This window comes from Penicillium longicatenatum (genome assembly GCF_028827895.1).
Source record: "Penicillium longicatenatum strain IBT 33135 chromosome Unknown contig_1_segment0_segment0, whole genome shotgun sequence".
Lineage (NCBI taxonomy): Eukaryota > Fungi > Ascomycota > Eurotiomycetes > Eurotiales > Aspergillaceae > Penicillium > Penicillium longicatenatum.
Genome location: NW_026643119.1, coordinates 254,435 through 278,588, shown reverse-complemented (window position 1 = coordinate 278,588; position 24,154 = coordinate 254,435). Strand labels below are relative to the sequence as shown.

Sequence of the window (24,154 nt, the reverse complement as noted above, 5' to 3'; positions counted from 1 at the left end):
ATTTATCCTTCTAGAATCTCCCGATCTCTGAGCTAATGGACAATTCAAAACTCAATTCACGAGGAAGGTGGGCTCCGTCATCAGAATTGTATATACTTCGAGAGCCTTATTCATCGATGAACCCCAGCGTTCAGCTTCTCAAATGCAATTGTGATTGCTCTTCTCAATTCCCAGATTTTTGGGCCTGGGATGCCCTGTCTAATCTCTCTCATGAACCAAGTTTCAATTGTTGCTGGCTGCAATGTTCATAGTGACGTAAATTAGCCTTTGCCATGCCAGGGGCAAGAGGCGACAGAGATCTCCTCATAATCGACGCTTGCCTATATTACCTGGACGGAGAACACATCAAGACCATATCGTAAACTACTTCCACTCAACGCACCTCGGCTTTACTGAAATACCAAGTCTCAACTCCATCGCCATGTCGATCGACGAGCAAAGAAGCTTACTTGTGGTTTCCAACCGGCTTCCCGTGTCTGTCAAACGAGTCGATGGAGGGTATCAATCATCGATCTCGAGCGGAGGGCTAGTCACGGCATTGTCGGGATTGAAAACTACCAAGTTCCAATGGTTTGGCTGGCCAGGAATTGAAGTCAAGGACACTGCAGACAGGGAGCAAGTATCGCAGAGCTTGGAAGAACACAATGCCTGTCCGATCTTCCTAGACGATGATCTTGCACAGGAGCATTACAATGGATTCTCTAGTAAGTTCCAAGGTTTCCTCGATATCTTGCGGGAAGTCTTGTCTGACCCTTTTACTAGACCGCATTCTATGGCCGATACTACACTACCAGTCAGGAGTGACATTCGACGATGGTCCCTGGCAGGCCTATAGACGCGTCAATGAAGTGTTTGCCGATCAGATCGCCAATGCAGCTGACAGTGGGAATCTGATCTGGATTCATGATTACCACCTGATGCTATTGCCAGGACTTCTGCGTTCCCGACTTGAACAGCAGGGCAAATCTTGCGCAATTGGGTTCTCATTGCACACTCCATTCCCGGCGGGTGATTTCTGGAGAGCCCTGCCTGTTCGCAAAGATTTGATTGATGGCTTGCTAGCCAGTGATCTTATCGGATTCCATACGGATGAGTACATGCAGAATTTCATCGAAACTTGTTCGAATTTGCTGTGAGTTTTTGAGTCTTTTTTTCTTGATCTGTCGAGGACAGAATGCTGACTCTCTTCAAGCGGTGCACGCACAGAAATTCCGAATCAAATACAGTACAAGAATCGGCTGGTTTGCGTTGACAAGTTTATCGTCGGTATCGACCCACAGAAATTCACCGATACGCTGAAAAGCCCCGATGTCGTAGAGCGAATTAAGACTCTTGAAGAGAGGTACAAGGGGATGACGGTCATCGTTGGGGTGGATCGACTAGACCATATCAAGGGTCTGACGCAGAAGCTGAAAGGATACGATTCCTTCTTGGACGATCACCCGGAGCTACGAAACAAGGTCGTTCTCATTCAAGTCGCGGTGCCTAGTCGCGAGGATGTCAAGGAATACCAAGAGTTGGAAACAGAGCTAAGTACATTGGCTGGCAAAATCAACGGCAAACACGGTACGTTCTTGCATGAAAGTATATGGTTACCAGACTGACTGAATAGCCACACCCGATGGTACCCCATTGCTGTACATGCACCGATCTGTTCCTTTCAAAGAATTAGCAGCTCTTTACTCGATCGCCGATGCATGCCTCCTCACTTCCACTCGAGATGGAATGAATTTGGTCTCTTTTGAATATGTCGCCTGCCAGGAGAAGCGAAACGGCGTTCTGATTTTATCCGAGTTTGCAGGCGCAGCCTCATTTATGCAAGAAGGAAGTATTTGTTTCCACCCAGCTAACAAGACGGAGATGTCTGAGGCTATCTTCAAGGCGCTTAATCTCGATCCTGCCGAGCGCAAACGGAAGTCTGAACAGCTTCGGGATTTCGTCCAAAAGTATACGAGGTGAGCATCCTGTTTTGCGCCATACGACTCTGCGACTGACGATCATAGTTCACGATGGGGTCAAACTTTCCTTGAGAAGCTGAATTCGAGAGTTGGGGACAAGGCAGGACGAAGCTGCACGTAATTTACCTTTGAAGGCTAGGTCCGTGTACTTCAGACTACAATGTTTTCGGCAATCAACACATGTTCTACTCATACAAATTTGGAACCTAGGAAATTATGCGCCCTTCCATAGGATATAGATAACAGTGGGCGCGTTTAGTGGAAGAGCGGTTCCGGAAGATCATGATTGGTACATATTTGCTCGTCGATGCAGTATTGACAAGGTTGTTGGCAAGCGCTTGCGTTGGCGGTCCAAGGGTGTTTGCAGTGTAGGCATCCCATTGGTTCTCATTCTGCTAGAGGCCTCCGCCCAGGCGATGATGATTCGCTCATCTCTCTCACCGCCCAAGCTTCATAGTATCTTCACTCATTTCCCAGTATATTATTAGCAAACAATCGGCGACTTTGCCCCTCTCCACCTACCTAGACGTCCTCTTGCTCTTCTCAACCTGGCGACTCAAGGCATTCCGATATAGCATTTGCTCCCCCTACCCGAAGTCAGCCTCCTCTGTCTCCATATCTTACTGAACTCCCAAGTCTCTTTACTTTATCATCAGCCCCCCATGGACCAGAAAGGCCTTTTAGAATGGTGAATTGCTCTCCCATGTGAAAAGCAAATTACACGTATTTCTGACCGTGAAAGGATGCAGGTATCATCGAATAGGCTCACGAGTCGTGGACCTTGTTGGGGACTTCGTCGGTCGTGAAACCTTTATTATCGACGGCGACTCACTTCTCTTGGAATGTTTTTCTAACGAGAAGCTCGACTTTTACCCGGGACTCCAGATTCTTCACGCTACCTATCTGGTGGAAAGGTTCTTGCAAAAGCTTCAAAAGCGCAGATGTGTCTTCGAAATCGTCTTCTTTGCCCAAAATGCAAGACTTTGCGTTCCCTGTGGTGTTGACAAGGCTCTCCATATCCGATATCTTCTTGCTCGGGAGGCTGTCATACAGCATTTGACTTCAGTTTCTCTTCAGGAAGCACGGTGCCTCCAAGTGCGGAAATTCGAAAGTTTCCAATCGCCCGAATTCGAAGCACATCTAGTGAACCTGGGGGCTTACTTGTTCATGTGTCATGACGGGGCCTTGGCGGAACAAGAAGAGCATGAAAATTCAAGTGATGAAGAATCAAACTCGGAGAGCGAAAGTGACGATAACGAGCTTGGGGACAACAAGGGTGAAGTTTCTATGTACAGAGAAACATTCAGAGCTGACCTCAGGCGAATGATCTGCTGGTTTATTGCTCATGGATGCAATATTTCTCTCATCAATAGCTTAGATTTTCGTGACACAAAGGTTTGTAAGCCGCTAGTCCCGGGCCGCGGACAAGTATTGACGTATAACAGGTAATGTCCATGGTCATCGAGGGGGTTTTCAGACAGAAACGTGGGGCTTTACCACAAGAGATCCTGTTCACAAACACGCTTATTCCAGAAAGTACGGGCCAATTGATAGGTTACCCGGGGTCGAATGGTCAGGTAAACAGTATAGCACAGGGAGATCCGAGCTTGAAAGAATTGGAGACTATCTTAAAGCAGGTGATTCATGAGCAGCCGTCATTAACCCAACGCCAATGCCTTGTGATCATCACCCTTGTGGTTATTTTCAAGGAGTTTTCGCTGAGTGCCGAATCGACAGAAGAAGCCGCAGCAGTTATTTTACATCTTGTACTTCTGCAATGTACTCAGCTCGAAGATCGAGCTGTACAGGTCGTCGATTTTCAGAACTCCTTGTTCATGAACACCTTTTTTCAAATAGCCAGAGATGTACTTGGCTCAAAGGATTGGCAGATGTCCATGAGGGCTCATCAGCTTCCCTGTGATCTTGCAGACCTGTTTGATGGAAGACTTTTCCTCAGGGTCCACAGAATGACAAAGAAACATGGAACTGATAACATCATTTCACAAGCAACCCTGCTGCCATTCAATGCCCTTGTATCACTGGTGAATCGGCTCTGTGGCGTAGGGCTGCGGCTGGCGGTGATTAAGAAAAGCAAAAAGAGCCCTCCAAAGCCCACGGGCAAAAAGGCCGAGGGAAAGCAATTTCGGCAACTTGGAGGTACGAATGCTCTCCCATTTAGGAACAAGGTCTTTGATGATCATCTTGCGCCCGTTCATATCGATGTGGATGGCTCAGTGGGTGCAGAGGACAACCTTAAGGCTTCCATGAATTTCATAGAACAGACTCATTGGCACAACTCGAAGCCCCTTGATTCAAAAAAGATGCCTTCTTTGACCCCCAAAGAGCTTGCTCGATACCACAAAAGAAACCAGTTTTATATGGCGGAGATGGAGAAGTATGCAGAAAGCTTATTGGGGTCCTCGGGAATGTCTCAGCGAGATATTGTGGTTGCTGGATCCCCTTCAATTAAAGGTGAAAAGACGTATTCATCACCCCAAGTGAAAGCTCGCCCAGGAACTGGAAGACCTTCCGTCAGGGAGATGGCTGCGGCGACTATTCAACAGAAGGTAGCTGATGGAGAGCGAAAGCAAAGGCTGAAGTGGAAGACTCAGCTCGAAGCCATGGCAAAAGGACCCCAGGATCCAATGACTCGAATCTATATTGCGGAGGAATACTTGTCCAAACTGCCAAAGGATAGTCGCAATAGCCTAGAGGCTGAAGTTCTAGCTTACCTTCTTGATGCATCGTTTCAAGCCATTAATAATCACGAAAAACACAAAGATGGAACCAACTCGATTACTTTGACATACATGTGGGGAGTGCTCACTCGTCTGATGAAACTGAGACACGGTGTCAGTGTTGATATTCCTGAATATGTCCGGCAAATCTGCCAGTGTCTCGGATTACCAGTGGTCTCTCTATCAGTTCACACTAAGCAGACGCTATCATTCAAGCCTTTAACCATACCCCAGAAGCCGAAGAATTTGGTCGGGATGTCTGGAGTAGATTTCCAGCTTATGCATGGGGGGCCATTCATGGAGCGTGGCATAGGCTCTTTGCCAGACCCACGAACACCCGACTTTGAGCCTGATCTATGGCAAAGAGAGGTATTGGATCAGATTGATGCAAAGATGAGCGCCTTCATCGTAGCCCCAACCAGCGCAGGAAAGACATTTATCTCGTGAGTTTACTTCTATTTTACGAGCCACCCATACTGAATAAAGACAGATTCTATGCGATGAAGCAGGTCCTAAAAGAAGATAATGATGGCATCCTTGTTTATGTGGCTCCCACAAAGGCACTGGTAAATCAAATCGCGGCTGAGGTACAGGCTCGATTCTTGAAAGCATACCCTGCAAAGATGACTGGGAGGTCGGTATGGGCCATTCACACTAGGGATCATCGAATCAATAATCCAAACGGTTGTCAAATCCTCATCACAGTCCCCCACATTCTCCAGATCATGATGCTTTCTCCAACTAACGCCAAATTATGGACACCACGATTAAAGCGAATCATTTTTGATGAGATCCATAGCATCGGCCAAGCCAAGGAAGGTGTCATCTGGGAGCAACTGCTGCTTTTGGCTCCGTGTCCTATCATTGCCTTGTCGGCTACAGTTGGGAATCCTGACGAGTTCTACAGTTGGCTCAAGCGTGCTCAGGGCGTGAACGGGCACGACTTGAAGATGATTTCGCATAAGCACAGATATTCCGATCTAAGGAATTATGAGTATTGTCCTCCTCGAAGTTTTTCATTCAAGGGCTTTTCCAATCCTAGTGGTTTATACCAGTTGGGACTTGACCTGGCCGATGACATGAAGTGTATGCATCCTGTTTTGAGCTTGGTCGATCGTTCAAGAGGGATACCGAATGACTTTAGTCTTGAGCCACGGGACTGTTTGACCTTATGGAAAGCATTGCATTGCTTAAAGACTGAAAACTTCCCGGTTGATGCCTCTCTCAGCCCGTCCTCTTTTTTCTCTGATACCATAATCGGGAAGAAGGACGTCATTGAATGGCAGGAATCATTGATTGAGCTCGTCAGTAACTGGATGAAAGATAGGAATTCTCCTTTTGAGGCACTTCTACTTCAATTGGGGGAAGATAATGCCGGTTCAAAAACCACTGCTGACGCAGCGGAAACTTCATCGAGTTCACCTTGGCCGGATGTGCCACAGGACGACGAGCTCTTATCTACGACCCTTCCACTAATTTGCTCCCTCCATGCTCAACGTGCACTCCCAGCGCTATTTTTCAATTTTGACCGGGGAAAGTGTGAAGAAATATGTCAGCACTTACTGGCCCAATTGCGAAAGGCGGAATCTGCATGGAAATTAGAAAGCCAAGCATGGAAGGCAAAGCTCAGTAAGTGGAGCGAGTGGAAGAAGTCTCAGGAGGGAGCCAAAAAGAAGGCCATCAAAACGCCAAAGAAGAAAAGATCCGAAGATCAGGCAACTTCTCGCGCCGACGAGATTAGAGACGCGGCATTTGCTGAAGGCAGTATGTGGGAGCTCTTCGATCCAGAAAGACCTTTGGAAAGGTTCAGCTTAGCTGATCCAAAAAAGGTGTCACAGTCAGAATTCTTGAAGTACACCGAGGACCTTGAATGGCGCGATATTCCACGGTGGCTGATAGATGCCCTCGAGCGTGGCATTGGTGTGCATCATGCCGGTATGAATCGCAAGTACCGCCAAGTCTGTGAAATCTTATTCCGCAGAGGGTTTTTGCGCGTCGTTATTGCAACGGGCACATTAGCCTTAGGTATCAATATGCCATGCAAAACGGTCGTGTTCTCGGGGGATTCGTTATTCCTCACGTCACTCAACTTTCGACAAGCGTCCGGACGAGCAGGACGTCGTGGATTTGATTTGCTGGGAAATGTTGTTTTTCAGAATGTTCCCACTGCCAAGATTCACCGTCTAGTCAGTTCAAGGCTTCCAGATCTAAATGGTCATTTTCCCGTTACGACTAGTCTAGTTCTGCGGCTTTTCATTCTATTGCATGGCTCTGACCAGGCACCATCGGCGGTGAAGTCTATCAATTCTCTCCTGTAAAGTCCTCGCATCTGCCTGGGCGGTCCAGAGATGAAGCATACGGTGCTACATTATCTCCGTTTTTCGATTGAATACCTTCGGCGGAATCGACTTATTGACAGCAATGGAGCTCCGTTAAATTCCGCGGGCTTTGTGTCTCATCTGTATTACACAGAAAGCTCCAGCTTTGCCTTCCACGCTCTGTTGGACTCTGGGTACTTTCATAGTGTGTGCAAACATATCTCTCAGGGATCGAAGAGTTCTCTGCAGACACTCATGCTCGTTATGTGTCACATTTTCAAACGGCAACCTTTGCGTCAATCCACGATAGAGTCATATCGCACCGCAGGTAAAAGGAGTCCCTCCGTTGTAGTACTTCCGGAATTGCCGAAGAGAGCAGCTAAGGCACTAGCCAAGCACAATCGCCAGGTACGAGATATTTACTCTGGTTATGTGTCCACCTTTATCAACCAGCATGTCGACACGCGTGATAACCACCTACCATTGAGCGGTGCCGAGTGTGGGGGAGACAAATCGGCTGAGGAGCTCGGTGTTATTGATACTCAGCTCCATCGCTCTGCCCCAAAAATCATATCTCCATTCTATGCTCTCTCCGGTTGTGGCGACAAGTGGGATACCGTTGCCGATCTGTGCGAAACAGTCCGTCAAGATGTGTGGCTTGAGGAGTCCGTGGTTCCCTACGTACCTATCGCCTCTAAACGTGCTCCGCTGAATGCATATCTCTATGACTTTTTTAAGCATGGAAATATCCACGAGCTGGAAAAGGCCAATGGGATTCGTCGAAGTGATATCTGGTACGAACTGAACGATTTCTCCATGGTGCTTGCAACCATTACTGCCAGCCTGAAGAACATTCTGAACCCACATGGAAGCTCGGATATTGAGATTCTTGACGTCGCCGGTGGTGGTGATCTTCATGAGATTCAGGTTGATGATGACAGAATCGCTGATGACGATAGTCAGACTACAAATGAGACTCTAACGACCCCAGCGGATAAAGTTCATCCAAGGCCGGTGATGAAACCTGCTTCGGTCCGCAAGGGACCTCGTGCTCCATCAAGCGAACTGCTAGACAGCTGGGAAGACGAGATGGTTGATGAGCCGGCACATTTTTCGGTGGAGCAGGAACCCGAGCCTCGACCGCTGCGGCGAAAGAAGGCCGAACAAAAGGAGAAAGCCGAAGAAAGGCAGGATGATCAAAAGTCCTTGCTCTTGGTTTACAATGGGTTCAATCTTCTCAAGACTGAGTTTGACACAAAGTTCAGAGAGATGTGGGCTTGAGGATTGAAATGCTTGATATTGAGAGTTAAAACACAAGAACGGGGAGTAGATGGGCTCAGAAAATCCGAGTGAGAAATGTTTGATCTCTGTGACTGCAGTCCTAATAATGAAATTTTGCTCGTGCCACTACTCCTTAGGTCGACCTACTATCCTGAAACTTTCCTACTACAGGACGCATGTTTATGGTATAAATGGCTTCATTATGCTCATTAAGGCAGATTTTCACCTCCCCGTACTACTGAAGGGAAGGTTGAGGTTGACTGTACGCCCCCAAGTAGGGTATGACTTCATTAGGTTGACATTATAGAGATACCATATTCATTATTCCATATCCATATCCGAAACTCACTCATTACACCCATTAGTCAAGTCCTATTAAGAAGATCCCTTACAGGACCATCATAGCAGCCAGACCGAGAACACCGAAAGCACCGGTACCGACAGTGGCCATGGGGTGAGCAGCGCCGGAGCTGGTAGACGGGGCAGAGTCAGAACCGCTGGTGGACTCAGATCCGGAGCCAGAGCCAGAGCCGGTGGAAGTCTCGGTACCAGTGACGGCGCTGGTCTCGGTGGTCAGGGTGCCAGAGACGGTGGTGGTGATCATGGTGGAACCGGTGGTGATGGAGTCAGTGACAGCCTTGGTCTCAGTGGTCAGGGTACCGGAGACCGAGGTGGTGATAGTAGTGGACTCGGCAGCGTTGCCGGTCTTGGTGCCAGTGCTGATGGGCTTGGTCTCAGTGGTGAGCTCACCGGAGACGCTGGTGGTGATAGTGGTGTAAGCCGTAGTGGAAGAGCCGGTCATGGTACCAGTCATGGTACCAGTAGAGCTCTTGCCAGAGCCAGTTGTGGCGCCAGAGCCAGATCCAGTGCTGGAGCCAGTGGAAGAGCCTGCGGATTTATTGTTAGCCACATGGTCTATGCTTTTCAATAGATAGAATTGCGTACTAGGGCAGCTCTCCAAAGCCATGGAGAGAACAGTAGAGGCATCGTCATCGGGGCAAGCCTGCTTGGTGCAATCACGGATACCGTAGGAGTAGTCCTGGGACTTGCACAGGCAGTCCAAGTCACCGGAGGTACATCCAAGCTCGGAGGCCTTGGCCTTCATGTTGGAGATGCACATTTGCTATCAGAGAAATCAATTGTTAGCATAGTTCCAACAAATCATGATGACGTGCTCAGGGACTTACAGCGCAATCCGAGGCAGAGACGCCAGCGGCGGAGACCATTCCAGTGGCGGCCAGCATGGCCATAGCAACAGCGAATGACTTCATTATGTCGGATTGATATGAAAATAAGGTAGTTTTAGGAGCTTGGCAGGAATCAAGGGTGAAAAATGGTTGGTAACGAGAGGGAAAAAAACCAATGCCACCTGCGGTGTGTTGAGTCTCTTTATAACAAAGGGGAACGGAAAAATCCAGCTCAGAAGCCAAGCTGCATGTATCCACTAGAACTGTACCGGGTGGGGAAATGATCAAGAGAAATAAGAAAATAACAGCAACGAAAATAAAAACACTCGGTCGACAAGCTGTAATCCAGGCCGATCGGCCGTGTTGATTGCCTGGTCTGGTCTCCACTCCCTCTATTTTGCTTTTTGGCTTTGCTGTCCTGCATCGGTGCTACCCAGCCAACGTGGCTGAAGCAAGAAGACGTACCCACGGACCCTGTGGGGAGAAGAAATGAAATCATAAACATATGATCCAGATCTCGATTGGGGCCTGATCGGCAGCGAGGTAGCTCACACTCTAATAAGCCCCACCGCAAGGTTGATCCTATAGGCTCGTCCGAATCACCCAAAACCCCTGTGGAACCCTTTGGGCTCGGGATTTGACTTTCAGGGATTTCCCTTGGACGAGGGCAAAGCTTTGCGAGCTATGATGTATCGTGTAGGCTGCAGGATTCGATTCGACTACGGGGCTCTTGAGCCTTTCAAAGCTGCACGTTGGGACGCACGGTATTGGTCAAGCATCCGATTTCAATTACCAGAAATGCGACCACTAGACAAAGAGAAGATGATCTCAAGTGGCGCTGGGGATCGGCAGTCCCAGATCGTCGGGCAACGTAAATCCTTGGAACGCAGCCAGATAGTCGCGAGATAGATCAGGTCGGAAGGGCCCCGATCGCACTATTGAATCTTCGACGTCACCGCCAGTGTGCGCAAACCATGATGCCCTGCCACATTGTTTGCTGTATCGCGCGCATGTTCTCAAGGCTTGTTTTGGGTCGTGAGGAACAGCACACTCCTTGGTTCAATTGAATATTGTTTTGTCTCAATTTCATTCAGAACTCCCCAGACACCGAGGTCCGTCATATTAAGATCATCTTCATAATTTGACCCTCACATCGGAATACGAACCTGTACTTGCTTTTGTCCTGGTTATTTACCCCTGTCGACAGGAGGCAATTTCGAAATTGAAAGCTGACGCTGCATTGTCCGTGTCCTGGCACGTTGATGCACTCTGGAAGACGTGCAGGCGTGGATCCCCAAAGGTCTGGAGAGTCTAGACGATTGGCTTTGAGTTTCCAGACTGCAATGGCATAAAGCCACGCGTCCACAAGCAGAGGTGCCCTGCAAGCATGTCACTCAGCAGGAAGCAGCGCGCAGAAAGAAGCAAGAAGCTGCTAGCTCTGTAGACTAGGTCTTCTCATTTCATTTGTCGGTAAAGCGTGGCTCCCGCGGTTGATGCAAGGGGCTCAACTCACCGATTCCTTTTCGCACCAGCTGCTTTGCGCTTGATTGGATTCATAATATTATATCGGAAATGAATGCATTGTCTAATATTCATGGTATTACCAAAAACCAACATGGCCTAGCCTAACTCTAAGTAGGCTGAAAAATGTGATTACTCCAAAACTGTAACGCTTTCGAAACTGCACCCGAAATGAAAGGGATATTGACAGAAAAACCCAAATTCTTAAATGCTTCGCACCATCGTATTCTCTTGTGTATATATCAATTTCAAATCCATCTCATTCGCGGATGTTCTTAAATGAATCTGCGAAAGGTGAAGGATAAACTGTTCCATAGATTGCTTTAGTCGAGACAGATCAATCCAAAAAAGAATTTGTGAGTGCATGTCTTGGGGTGGGCGGGTGTTGTGGTGGCGGGTAATGAGGTGGGTGGAGGAGTGATAGCGGGAGTGTGGGTTGGCGTGTCCCAGCATCCCCATACCAGACCCGGGGTTGAGCACGTTGTAGATGCCGGCACCTGATGCGTGGTCGTGGGATCATTGCAACCGAGCCACCCGGGATGATGACAGATGGTTGAAGTCGCCGTCGGCATTGTCGTGATCATTGTAGGCCCCGGGGTAGCAGCAGCTGTAGTTGTGGTAGGATCATTACACCCAAACCAGCCGGGAGTCTTGCAAGTCGAGGTTGTGGTTGAGGATGTTGATGTGATACTAGTGCTGGTCGTAGAAGTGGTTTCGTCGTTACACCCGAACCAGCCTGGTGTTTTACAAGTGGAAGTGGAGGTCGAGGTGGTTGGCGTAGGCGTGGTAGTGGTCGAATCGTCAAGACAGCCCCACCAGCCCGGAGTTCTACATGTTTCAGTTCGGGTAAGTGTGGGCAATGCGGTCGTCGTCGTCGTCGTAGTAGTGACTTCGGAGCCATTGCTGCGGAAGAACTTCCAGAGCACGCAGTCATAGCACTCCTCCTCGGGTGCACATGGTGGCACGTCGTCATATACTTCCAGGACATCGGAGATGACATTCTTGATCTTATGAGTGCCGATGCCTACGCGCCAGCCCTTATCGGCCACAGTATCGTAAACACACATCTGACCGGTGTGGCATGCAGATTCCATGGCATATCCACCCCATGTGCAGATTGAGTTGATGCCGTTGCAGGTGCCCATATAAACTGGATCTGCCGTGTGTCCAAAATGAAAGGCTCCTGTGTACTGTCGGGTCTGCGGAAGCCGTGAGTCATGCCCTGGGGGACTTGGAAGGCCCAAGCGAGCTGCTGGCAGCGCTTCAGGTACGGCTTCGAAAGTGACAACCGGTAGTCCGAATGTGAGACCAAGCAAACTAGTCATAGCGCCACCTAGTGAGTGCCCGGTCAACCACACGTTTGCTCCCGGGTAAAGGGCGCTCGCATTGGTATAAAGATCAATGGAAGCCTTATAATACCGATTCTCATCAGTCATGGCCTCCACAATGCAGGTTAAATTGGCTGTGTAAGTTGCACTCTGACAATCGCAGGCCTGTCTCCACAGGTATGATCCTCCTTGTCCGCAGCAGCAACTGAAGAAAATATTATCGTTATTCTTGTCATTCGTAGTGGTGCCAGCACCATCGAAAAGGGCTGGCGAAGTGCCCTTCAAGGAAATGACAATTGTGCTGTTCGTCTTATCGGCGTAGATGTGTCCTCTAAGGCCATCTTTCTGCCATCCAAAGCTTTGAGAGTAGTTGAATTGACCATGGATCGTCTCCCACTCCCCAGTCCCGGGTACTTCAATATAATCATTTGCCGTCATCTTAGCAAAGGTGAGAACAGTGTTCTTGTCTGTGACGTTTGGACCTGGAATGGTGTCCATGACCCATTCCGAGGGCGACATGGTCTCTACCCCACCCGACAACCGAGCAGCAGCCATGTGCTCTTCAATAACTGACCTGCGACGGTCCGCCAAGCGTTGTATAGTGAGAGGCCTGGAGCTAGCGACCAAGGGGGTGAGTGCCGTGATAGCTTCTTCCTCGGTGCCATCCTCGGAGAGAGCCAACAGGCGAGTATCGGGGCGAATGTCTAGTCGCGCATGAAGTTCGGGCTGCTCAAAGGAACTTCGATGGAAAATATGGCGAAGGGACTAAAAGGCTATTAGATCGTCCCCATATTATATACTTTGGGAGTTACTTACAAACTCGTGGGTTTCTGACGGGGGTTCTGCCTCTCCCAACGGTATCTGTGGCGGTAGGATGGGAGCTTGCTGAAAGGGAAGGTGATAGTTTGCAGACACCGCCTCGGGAAGCAGCACTGCTGACAAGAGGAGGCCAGCCAGGGTCGAGCCCTGCCGCCCTCGAAATTTTGGTTTTGAACGAGGCATGATGATATTGTAGGTTGAGATGTGACTGGGCAGTCTGGGCTATGCTATGACGATGGGGCAAGGGCTATCAGCTTATCGCGGGGGGCTCGCACGTGAGGCGTCACGTTACGGCCTTGCCCCAAAGAGGACTAGTACGACGGATCCCGGTCACAAGTTCGCGTCTAAGTGCGCCATCGGTGCCTGGAATTTGGTTTATACTGTGGATCCTACTGCTAAACGGATAACCCCGGATTCTTCCCTATCCCGTGCTCATTCCTCCGACTCGCGCGTGTAACCTGGAGCAGTCCCTTCAATAATTGTCTCCTGCTTATTCGTCAGTTCCCCTGGCTCAACAAGGATGGACACGACTTTCCACTTACCGGACCAACGAAAGTCTTTCTCTTCCCACCACACCACAGAGCAAAAATCGCAGCCGAGATACCCACAAGTACCACACTGACGTAATTCATGCTCCCGACTGTAGTTGGGTTTGTGGTCGGGAAACAAAACATCACTGATATAAATGCTACCCATAGGGTGCTGAACCAATTACAGAAATTGCCAACATAACGTCCAAGACGGAATGGGCGCTCCGGCAGCACGCTGTCACGTCCGCGCCAGACTGCAATTGCTTGTGGTGCAACGTAGGTGATGTTCAGTGACATGATCGACATCGAGATAAAGCTGTTGAACGCTGTGGTGGATCCGATATAGATGAGTCCATAAAGACTGACAAAGCCAAAGCATCCCAGGGTTGCATTGATGGGGATTTGGTTTCTGGAATCGACTCGACTAAAGAAGGAAGAAAAGGGGAGGCCTCCATCACGGCTGAAAGCATAGGTGAGTCGCCCAGTAGTGACTATACAGGAGACCAGTGCCCCTGAGTAGATGAAGAGAATCCACACCGTGAGAATAGTGGCTGCAGTTTCACTATTGGTTGCTTGGTCGTACACAGTATGGATGGGGATGGCCGAGCTGATAATTGCATCAATGTCGGTGAGAGTGAACAAAAAGGCGATCGTCCAGGGGATGACCGTAAACATGCCAATTAACATCGTCATTCCCATGGCCTTTGGTACATTCTTGGCTGGACAAGGGACTTCTTCAGCAATATGTGTTGCACCGTCGATGGCAAGGTAGGCATACATGCACGTTCCTAGTCCGACAACGAAAGAAGTCCCATCATTCCACCCGGACTCGTTCTTGTACTCGGTGAATACGGATTTCGCAGATTGTGGATGTCGTTGGGTGGCCAGGACCGTAACGAAACTTGCCACGAAGCCGGCGACACTGCACCAGAGAAGGACGATTTCACCTCTAGGGATTGCATTTGGGGTGAAACAAACAATAGAGGTGGCAAGAATCATGATCAGGAGGTATATCAGGTATGTGTGCCAGGCCTCAGCCGTATAAGAAGGATGGTAGATGCTAGCAAGACTGCCGGCCATTTGAGCTATAGAGCAACAGAGGCGTTAGTGGGAGGGACTCTTGTGGGCATTTGATATCTTACCACACACGATGGCTGTTGAGGCGCTGGTCAAACACCATGCAGCAATGCTCAGCCAGCCGATGAGGAAGGCAACGAGGGAGCGATACTTGGGCGATGCCACCATGTATGCAAAATGATATTGTCCACCACTAGAAGGAAAGGCAGAGGCCAGCTCAGCTAATCCAGCAGCTTCATTCCAAAGTCAGCTCCTCAGTCCAACATGGTTGCTTCTTATGACCTACTAATAATGCAGCATGCAATCGATGCGACGATGAGACCGAAGAACACCATCGGACTACCTCCCATGTCCAACGGTGTAATAAAAGTAGCAGAATATCCTAGCCATGAGTTTGTCATACTAAACCCCAAAGCCAGAGTTGAAAGTATGGAGAACCGCTGAGCCAGCTGGTGGGTCGAAGCGGGCTTCACGCTTTCTTGGTCATCTGCCACGGGCTTCATAGTACTCGCACCCATAGTGAAGAATGAAGAAGGATATGATACCTTCAAGCTCCGGAGCTTTGCCCTTCCTTTAAGGTGAAGTCTCAGCCATTAGTATGACGGATGATCGTTCTTCTGTTATCTCCTCTCCTTGCCACTCGGGGCTGCCAACCCATCATGTACACTTGATACTCGGCTATAGAATCTCGAAAAAATCTCTGTCCAATCAAAGGCATGGATTTCAGGAAAACAAAGATTACGAGACGGGAACTGTGCTGATAAGGTGTTGGGGCTCAGTGATAGCTTGGAGTCCATCTCAGATATATACCCAAATGGGAATGGTTCGGGTTCCCCGGGTTCTCATTCACCTGCTCAACCCAGCATGTCTATCCGAAGGGCTTACCTATATGGACTTTCTAGAAGATTGTTTCTATCAAGATATTGTCATCAGATGCATACTCGGGCACGTAGTCATTGTTAAGTGAATCCGTCCGCAAAAACGCTCCTAATGTCCTGTTTTCAAGACATGTCGGTGGGTTTTAACTTTCTTGCTTCCGGGGGTCTAATGCAGTTCTAAATATTACTCAGATGTGGGAAATACCACCGCATATGAAGGACCATCTGCCCATAGGTAAGCAATGTTAATGGCAATGAGATTAGATGTGAGTTTCTTTCCATGTCATTGTCGCTCTCTTCAACATATATTTCTGGTGTCTATCCGAGACGCGCTGGCAATATTGACCGTCACCAAAACCAATTAGGCCATCACCTTGATACTGTACCAAACTCCTTGGGGTTTACAAGTCGAAAGACAACCTTCGCGTCGATACCTAGGTTTGTAGGCAATCACCTGAGATTTCAATGTTCAGATGTTAAGAATTTCGATGCCAGCCGCCTAAACCCGAGACAAACCGAATGTCCTGAACGCTTGAGGTGCTTTTAGAGATGGAGGAAACCTACATGGAAGCAAAAAGATGCTAAATATACATTTTTGACTATAAGATGACATCCGAAATTAGAGCAGAAACACCGATTACCAGAGGAATACAATTGTGTGAGTGGGTAAAGCTCTTTCACACTACCACAGGCACGGCGGGACCAAAATTACGTGACAGGTGTGAAATACCATAACGCCGATACGATCGAGCTCCTCGCCATTAGCGGTGCATTTTTGCCGATAGCAGTCAATTCCGAACGGCGTCACCTTTTTTTTTTTTTTTATGGAGATGCTCTCGTCTACGCCGCATAACCCAGCACGTTTGTTCGGACAAATGGAAAATTGATACGATTTATTAGTCGACTGTGCGTTGGATTCCGTCGACTAAATACAACTTCCTTTCTTTTCTTGTGGTGTACCGAGTTGCCTCGGCTTCTGGTGAGGTCATTGTCGCGACATAGCTTTTGCTATCGCCTGCATAACATACGGGATTCTCGAAGCTTAGGCACAAAGACAAGCGCCTCTGTAGCTTCCTTTAAGCTTGACTCAGCTGCTTTGATTTATTGCTATCTTTCATTTCCGCCCCGCTCCGGCAGCTTTCGCCGTTATGGCTGCCCCTCGATTGACCAAGCAGGCGCTCTCACGGTCGGTCTGTACAGCCGTGTCCGTCGCCAGGACGGGCGCACTTCGCGCTGCTCATCGACGACGCCAGACGAACACCCTCGCCCCCCGCTCCACGTCCCTCCCATCTCCGTCCTCGTACCTTTCCACTCAAATCCGATATAGCTCCTACTCCTCCCCGGATAGTGCGCCCAATACGCGAAAGAAGGTCACCCTCCAAACATTAAAAAACCTCTATAAGAAGGGCGAGCCAATTGCTATGCTCACAGCCCATGATTTCCCCACCGCCCACGTTGCTGATGCAGCTGGGATCGATATCGTGCTAGTCGGTGATAGCTTGGGGATGGTGTCGATGGGCTTGGAAAACACAACCGAGGTCGTGATGGAGGAAATGATTATGCATTGTCGGAGCGTTGTCCGCGGCGCAAAGAGTGCATTCATTGTAAGTGGCCGTCGGTCTTGCTTGGCACGGACTAGAGCTGATATCTCCAGGTCGGTGATTTGCCTATGGGCTCATACGAGGTGAGCCCGGAACAAGCTGTCGAATCCTCTCTTCGCTTGGTAAAAGAGGGTCGTGTGCATGGTGTGAAGATCGAAGGAGGCGAGGAGTTGGGTCCGACTATCAAGCGGATCACCCAAGCTGGGATCCCCGTCGTTGGCCATGTAGGCCTTACACCGCAACGACAAAATGCACTCGGTGGCTTCCGAGTCCAAGGAAAGACATGTACCAGTGCAATGAAGCTGTTGCGCGATGCGTTAGTCATGCAAGAGGCCGGAGTGTGCATGTTTGTCCTCGAAGCAATGCCCGCGGAGGTTGCTGCCCTTATTACGAGCAAGCTCAAGGTCCCGACAATCGGCATTGGTGCCGGTAATGGATGCTCAGGTCAGGTCCTTGTCCAAGTGGATATGACCGGAAATTTCCAGCCCGGTCGCTTCGTGCCGAAATTCGTCAAGAAATACGCCGATGTATGGGGAGAAGCCAGGCGGGGAATCGTACAATATCGCGACGAAGTCAAAAGTCGCGCTTTTCCTTCACAGGAATACACATATCCCATTTCTCCGGAGGAACTGGCGAAGTTTGAGAAGGAGGTGAATGCACAATATCAAAATTAACGATTGTATAATGTCATGGTCATCATTTGTACATAAGCTCATTCATGTTCGTGCTGGGCAGTATGTTGAACGCTCAGCCGAATGCCGGCGTCATTGAGTAGGCGACAATCAATTGATCGTCTGATTTGAAACACTGTAGATCCTTGTCAGAAGTGATCGCACGTCTCGCTAGAGATTGAAGTAGATCTTACCCTCCAGAGCCCACCGACCCCCTCATCGAGGCCGGGCGCAAAGACGCTATTAACATAGCAGAAAACCGAGTCCGTGTCCTTGCAGTCTAGCTTCTTGCGAAGGAACTTGACCACCGTTTCGAACTTCTGCGACGCGCTGACCTTGAAGACTCGGGTTTTGAGCATCGGCGCGGAAGGCAAAGGTTGAAAACGAACAGTGACTAGATCCACGTCAATAATCAATAACATGAAAAGGGATACAATGTCTCCCAAGTAAAGATGGGCGTGGCGCACGGAGTGGGCGACGTGGGGGCCTGAATATAGAAGCGCGGGGTGCATACCTTTGCGATTATCGATACGTTCCACATCCGCAAGAGCCTGATGGGCATCGGGAGGCAGTCCAGTCAGCATGACTGATGCGGTCATATTCATGGGTAAATCAGCGCCATGTTGATCGTCGGGAATGGGAGCATCCATGCTTGGTGATGAATCTCGTTGACCGGGACTTGTACGATAGCTGAGGCTACTCGAGGTAGATGGAATGGCGGGGGAATTGTGCGGAGAGCGCTCTAAAGGAGATGATGGATCCATGGAGAAGTGCTTTTTTCCTGAGGGGCTCGAATATTGAAGATGGCTGGTGTTGGTGGAGCAGGTGGGGAAAGATTGTACTGCAAGTCCGCTCCCGATGATTGTAGCCCGAACTTAAATTTGGAAACATTCAGGTCCAAGAAGAACAGCACAAATCTCATATTTCCACCAAACGCTGCTAGGTCTGCTGCGGAAGTGAAGACCGTTCGACTGCGCATCTTCGTTTACCGATCCCGCACCCAAACAGACTGGAAACGGAATGGAGCGATATGCACTGTCGTAGTGCCCCGGATGAAATATGGACATGTAGCTCGAAGAGTTAACTTCTAACTGACCACGGAATACCTTCTAAGCATGTATAGGAAATGTCATCCTTTCTAACACTGAAGAGACTGCATGCGAGTGACGACAGTCAACATTCATCGAGGGCTCGACAACTTCCAGGAACAGATGTCAGAGCTCTATCATGCCCTTGTCTAACTTTATCCAAAATTCCCTTTGAAAATACCAGGCAACAAGATCATGCGTGAAGAAGACTGGTGTTATTCAAAGCTGCTGCGACCTTGTTATTGCTCACGTAAATCCATGGCAGGGTTCACGCCTACATTTGCCACCCAGGCGCCGCACCTACAACATTTGCTTACCCAGAAAACTTACGACTTGATATGAAGAGCGTAGCCTGGACCACTTGACTTTGTCATGTTTCTGCTCCGTCTTAGACAATCTGAACCGTGTTAAGTGCTCGATTTGCTGCCGCGACCGAGAAGGGATCAATAAGTTGCTGGTGCGACCGCCCAAGGTTGACCTTGTGGGACCATGGGTTGCGGAGGAAGTGATCATAATTTTCAACCTTGTCACGAATACGGGAGATGGCCAATAGTACTATCATGGACTCGACACTAGGCGATCGATCGCGTCGCAGGCCGTTCCTCAGGTATGGGCCTTTGAGTCCCCAAAAACTCCACAATACTCAAGATCTTAGAAGACCAAAGTACCTGAACCATCGAGTCATGGAGACATCACAGCGTTCGTCAACGAGAAATCAGACAAGGACAAGGCAAGCTGATATCCTAATTCTCTGTAGACGTTGGCTTTTCTAAACCTAGCAGTCACTGGTGGGAAGCCTCGACGGGTTTGCCTGTCCTTGCGGTATGCCAAATATGCCTTACCGATCTACCTTAACAAGTCACTGAAAGATAGGAAGGGTGCCCTCTGCGTGATGGCTCTGATGTTCAACATCTGTGCGCTTGGGAAAGGATGGCTGCAGAGTGTTTCGACAGATGGGTCAATATCAGAGCCACGCACACCTAGCTGGTAAGAGTATTTCACCTCATTATTCCAGCTTTATCCATTTAATGACAGTTCCAGGGATACTGGACTCAAAGCTACTTCGTTAGCCTTAGCTATCATCGCTTATATAGCATACCTACTCACCATGACCATACACGCTGACCCGATCAAGGGGTTCATGGTGACTGTGATCGGCTGGCTCGCCTCAGCCACTATTCTGTTTAGCCTAGTCGGGATTGCGTTTCGAAAACATCGACTGGTCCAGTCTCACCACGCTCTCATATTTACCGAAAACTTCTTTGCCGGGGTCATATCCGCCGGTCTCTTCATTCTGGCAGCGGTTCTGCTCTCCATCTACATAGTCAGCTTGAACCGATCTACATTCAGTCCAGCAGATAGGCGAAAGATCGAATGCACAAGTATCTTGTTCAGGGTCACTAGCTTTGCCATTTTGCTTCTCGGAGAGGCCGCCGTATACAGCGACATTGAAGGCTGGTCATTGATAGATTCTCTCTACTTCACCGACTACACCCTCTTGACCATCGGTATTGGGAATCTTGCCCCTAAGACTCATTTGGGGCGCAGCTTGCTGTTTCCCTTCGCGACTATGGGGATCACCAGCTTGGGTCTATTTATCACCTCCGTGGTATCTTTTACTGATCAGATGAGGGAAATCAAACTTCAGCGTCATATCGAGGAATCTCAAAGAGAGTTTCGTACCGCAGACTCAAAGAGAACAATCGATGATACATCAACAGCTGAAGTTTTGCAATCTCGATTCCCTTTAGTCAAAGACCCTATCCCGAAATGCGAAGAGATCATCGAAATACGCAACGCCAGATCTACGTTCTATCGAAGAACGAGGTGGACTGATCTAGGATTATTCTTAGCTGCATGGTTTGTTCTATGGTTTGTCAGTGCGGCTGTATTTTGCCACTCTGAGAAGGAAGCCAATTGGACTTATTTTGTGGCTCTATATTTCACCTACGCTTCCCTCACCACAATCGGGTATGGGGATCTGTTCCCCACGAGCAATTTCGGCAAGGTCTTCTTCATCTTCTGGTCTTTACTAGCCATTCCAATTCTAACCAATCTGGTCACTGTGATCGGTAACATTTCCCACATTTGGCTGTCGCTGTGCTCTCGTTGGGTACGACGACACGTGTTTCGCAGACATGGCACGAGTGAGCACGACCATGAGTATATGCATCGTTCCCGGAAGACCTCAGGCTCTCTTACGACAAACAATCCTCTAAACCTGGATCTATGTGACTCTGGGATCGATATAGAGAGACGAAACCAGGCTTATTTCAAGCCCACAGAAGGCCTGCCAACGACGCACGTGGAATTTGAGCCAAGCGACTCGTTTGGGGAAGGGCCACACCGAATTATGGCTAAGAGGGCAGAAATGCGCTGTCGACTGATGGTTCTCGAAGAGATTGAAGACCTCATATCAGTGATGAGGGATGATTCGCTTGAACATCAGGAAGAGCTTTGTTGTAGGTGGGCGAGAATCATTCCTCTGCTTGAGTCCAAAGACGATACTGGCAGCTTTTCTGAGCTACTGCCCCTTTTCCTGCCCGCAAAGTCTGAAAGAATGAGGGAAAGTATACTCAAGGATCGTAAAAAGGAAATATCAGAGAGGAACGTGGAGGTATTATGGATGGTAACCTTGTTAGTGAAGAAACTTTCCCTTGACTCACGACAGGAGCTTCTCGAGACGATTTAATGAACTGTGGCCTGTGAATCGAGTCCTTGAAGCGAACGATTATGAGAGAACAGCCCTAAGAATCTAGAACTTTTTATGTGTCCTTGAGATCCTGAGGCCCCGTAGGCAAAGGGTTTTATTGTAATCATGTAGCCCTTATATGAGAGTCAAGAAGCTTTCTTTCCAGCCCCACGGGACAACGGCGTTGTTCGGCGTTGGTATAATGTCGATGAGTTCGAAATTTCCCAACTAGGCCAAGTAGCAAAAGCGGCACGGATAGTGTTGACAACCTTTCTTCCTTCTTTCATTCCGATCTTCATACCGGTGAGCCCTTCCATAATCTCAATCAAATTATACACGTCTTATAATCTGCATGCGCTACGTTTCCTGTGGGCTTCCGACTCTAAATCGGAATCGATAATTCTATTTCCGAAACCGATTTCCATTCCCTCCCCTTTTAAGTCGTATGCTTTAGTAAAATTAGGGTATAAAAAGCGATTCTTTAAGCTTTTTGTACATAATTCCTCTTTTTCTGCTCTCCCCAATACCGCATCTTTTCCTTCATTGTGTGTAATTTCCCTGAATTTCTTCGTAGACCGATAACGTAGAACAAGAAACCTCATCCTTAAATTGGAGATACTACGATGTCTCAGGCTACACCGTCCCGCCCGGTCGCCTGCCCCACTGTGGGTGAGTTTATTCGTTGCGTCATCAAACGGGATGATGAGTGATCATGCCGAGCCAAGCTTAAACGTTGTCGCCACGCGGCAAGCTGTTCGTCCGTCGCCCGTGGTAGGATTAGCCTTCATCCCACTAAGCTTGCAACCGTCTCTCTAATAACATCCAATTCCTTGATTGAGGTCTGGCAGCGCTGGTTGATTTCTGATACAGTGATAATTACTCCTGGCTGGCAGCCTATCGCTTGACTTCGCTCTGAGCTTATACATGACCATATTGTTCACATTATGGACCAACAAGCATCACCGCGGCTAGCTAGTGACCTGTCTCTCTTCAATTGGGTGGATTCTCATCAAAGCACATCGTTACTTGAATTCAGCCGCCCATTATCACAGGAGTCGGCGACCTCCGATATCAACTTATTGCTCTCAGCCTGCTCCTATCCCTTGCCCGAACCAAATAACTCGCAAAATGCTCAAATTGATACGCCATCACTGAATTCGGGCGACACCACTTTCGAGCTCGCATCTAACTTGAACTGGACAAACACAAACCGAACATCCGTCTCTAAGCCCACGACACCGCGACCACAGAAACGCCAGCGACATGGACCGAAGAAAACTGCACCAGCGAAGAATCGTACAACACCACAAGAAGTTGACGATAGCAAGGAAAGTCCTAGAGAGGTTCGTATGCTATTAGTCAACCTCCGTCAATTCTTTTGAGCGTTCTAACAGGACCACTTCGGTGACAGCGTCGTCGTATGCAAACTTGCATGGCACAACGTGCCTATCGTTCACGACAGCAAGCCACAGTCGAAGGCCTCAAAAGCCGCATCTCCAATTTGGAGACGTCAATGGAGAAAATGAGCTCTGCTATGCTGTCATTCAGTGAGCAGCTGGTCCAAAGCGGAGTGCTTAGATCACACCCTGGGCTGACGGCGAATTTACGTGACACAATGAAGATATTCCTTTCTGGGGCATCAGGAGCAAGCCTCGACAACGAGATAAAGGTACCAATTGACTCTAATAAGACGATTGACTCACCTTCAGCCTCAAAAGTGCCAACAATCAAGCTCCCGTCACCTAACATCCCTTTACACCTGCCCCAGAATGGTCCTGAATCAAATCACCTTAAAAGTGCTGTCATGCCATATACCGCCACCTCATCAGGGGTGTCGATTATAGAGGTTTCCAATTTCATTGAAAGGCTGCTCTTAACGTCGCTCTACCAGGGATATCTCGGCCTATGCAATCCATCTATTGGCTTGGATCAACTCCAAAGGCCCTTTGGGCTCATTTTTAGTATGATGAGCCGCGAACGCCTGTCGTCTTACTTCAAAGCGAAATTATATGCTCAAGTAAGCCAAAAGCCGCTGGATGGATGGGAGGAAGTTCCCCTATTTAGATTGGGAGGCGTGGGAACACATTATCCCGACGGGAGAACGGGTACATTTTCGCCCGTTTACCAGACATGGGGCACCGTAGAGGACCCTTTGTCACTCGTCACAGCAGATTTAAGGAAGCAACTAGAAGGGGATTGGTTTGACTTGCAAGATCTAGAGGGATATCTTCGAGAAAGGAATGTGCTCCTGGTTGCGTCCGCCGGTGAGCCAACAAAATACTCGAAAAAGCAGACCAATATCAATATTTCGCGTTTGATATCAGGTAAGTCTGCCCTTGGTCCGTATTGATTACAGTGTTCTGACCTTGGTAGCGTTGATCAGCAGAGGAGTTTGCCTGGGTCGGACACCTGGGTTCCAACGCAATCATGTGGAGGAGGCTTTACACTTTTCGACTATAGTATGAAT

The 24,154-nt window shown here is 48.8% G+C and overlaps 10 protein-coding genes across 10 annotated transcripts; 6 read left to right on the top strand and 4 right to left on the bottom strand.

Moving 5' to 3' along the window:
* Window positions 1-421: 421 nt before the first annotated feature.
* N7484_000879 (trehalose-6-phosphate synthase) lies at window positions 422-1,959 on the top strand (the record flags this gene model as incomplete). The annotated part of the gene is made up of 4 exons (XM_057111299.1): window positions 422-704; window positions 763-1,132; window positions 1,193-1,566; window positions 1,613-1,959. The coding sequence occupies 4 exons, from the start codon at window positions 422-424 to the stop codon at window positions 1,957-1,959; spliced, it is 1,374 nt and encodes a 457-aa protein (XP_056976036.1).
* Window positions 1,960-3,925: 1,966 nt separating this feature from the next.
* N7484_000878 (DEAD/DEAH box helicase) lies at window positions 3,926-7,014 on the top strand (the record flags this gene model as incomplete). Its single annotated transcript, XM_057111298.1, has 2 exons — window positions 3,926-5,139; window positions 5,187-7,014. 2 exons carry the CDS (start codon window positions 3,926-3,928, stop codon window positions 7,012-7,014), a joined length of 3,042 nt encoding a protein of 1,013 aa, XP_056976035.1.
* A 264-nt stretch (window positions 7,015-7,278) lies between these two features.
* Window positions 7,279-8,295, top strand: N7484_000877 (uncharacterized protein; the record flags this gene model as incomplete). Its single annotated transcript, XM_057111297.1, has 1 exon — window positions 7,279-8,295. One exon carries the CDS (start codon window positions 7,279-7,281, stop codon window positions 8,293-8,295), a length of 1,017 nt encoding a protein of 338 aa, XP_056976034.1.
* Window positions 8,296-8,683: 388 nt separating this feature from the next.
* Window positions 8,684-9,566, bottom strand: N7484_000876 (CFEM domain-containing protein; the record flags this gene model as incomplete). The annotated part of the gene is made up of 2 exons (XM_057111296.1): window positions 8,684-9,418; window positions 9,483-9,566. 2 exons carry the CDS (start codon window positions 9,564-9,566, stop codon window positions 8,684-8,686), a joined length of 819 nt encoding a protein of 272 aa, XP_056976033.1.
* A 1,760-nt stretch (window positions 9,567-11,326) lies between these two features.
* Window positions 11,327-13,333, bottom strand: atg15 (triglyceride lipase ATG15; the record flags this gene model as incomplete). The annotated part of the gene is made up of 2 exons (XM_057111295.1): window positions 11,327-13,096; window positions 13,148-13,333. The coding sequence occupies 2 exons, from the start codon at window positions 13,331-13,333 to the stop codon at window positions 11,327-11,329; spliced, it is 1,956 nt and encodes a 651-aa protein (XP_056976032.1).
* Window positions 13,334-13,582: 249 nt separating this feature from the next.
* On the bottom strand, window positions 13,583-15,275 carry N7484_000874 (putative GABA permease; the record flags this gene model as incomplete). Its single annotated transcript, XM_057111294.1, has 4 exons — window positions 13,583-13,636; window positions 13,693-14,765; window positions 14,823-14,990; window positions 15,044-15,275. 4 exons carry the CDS (start codon window positions 15,273-15,275, stop codon window positions 13,583-13,585), a joined length of 1,527 nt encoding a protein of 508 aa, XP_056976031.1.
* A 1,508-nt stretch (window positions 15,276-16,783) lies between these two features.
* Window positions 16,784-17,910, top strand: N7484_000873 (3-methyl-2-oxobutanoate hydroxymethyltransferase; the record flags this gene model as incomplete). The annotated part of the gene is made up of 2 exons (XM_057111293.1): window positions 16,784-17,239; window positions 17,290-17,910. 2 exons carry the CDS (start codon window positions 16,784-16,786, stop codon window positions 17,908-17,910), a joined length of 1,077 nt encoding a protein of 358 aa, XP_056976030.1.
* A 73-nt stretch (window positions 17,911-17,983) lies between these two features.
* N7484_000872 (ubiquitin-like protein ATG12) lies at window positions 17,984-18,671 on the bottom strand (the record flags this gene model as incomplete). The annotated part of the gene is made up of 3 exons (XM_057111292.1): window positions 17,984-18,043; window positions 18,102-18,301; window positions 18,422-18,671. 3 exons carry the CDS (start codon window positions 18,669-18,671, stop codon window positions 17,984-17,986), a joined length of 510 nt encoding a protein of 169 aa, XP_056976029.1.
* A 1,007-nt stretch (window positions 18,672-19,678) lies between these two features.
* N7484_000871 (potassium channel family protein) lies at window positions 19,679-21,687 on the top strand (the record flags this gene model as incomplete). The annotated part of the gene is made up of 3 exons (XM_057111291.1): window positions 19,679-19,694; window positions 19,778-19,982; window positions 20,037-21,687. 3 exons carry the CDS (start codon window positions 19,679-19,681, stop codon window positions 21,685-21,687), a joined length of 1,872 nt encoding a protein of 623 aa, XP_056976028.1.
* Window positions 21,688-22,631: 944 nt separating this feature from the next.
* Window positions 22,632-24,152, top strand: N7484_000870 (bZIP transcription factor; the record flags this gene model as incomplete). Its single annotated transcript, XM_057111290.1, has 3 exons — window positions 22,632-23,030; window positions 23,099-24,011; window positions 24,061-24,152. 3 exons carry the CDS (start codon window positions 22,632-22,634, stop codon window positions 24,150-24,152), a joined length of 1,404 nt encoding a protein of 467 aa, XP_056976027.1.
* Between the last annotated feature and the right edge of the window lie 2 nt (window positions 24,153-24,154).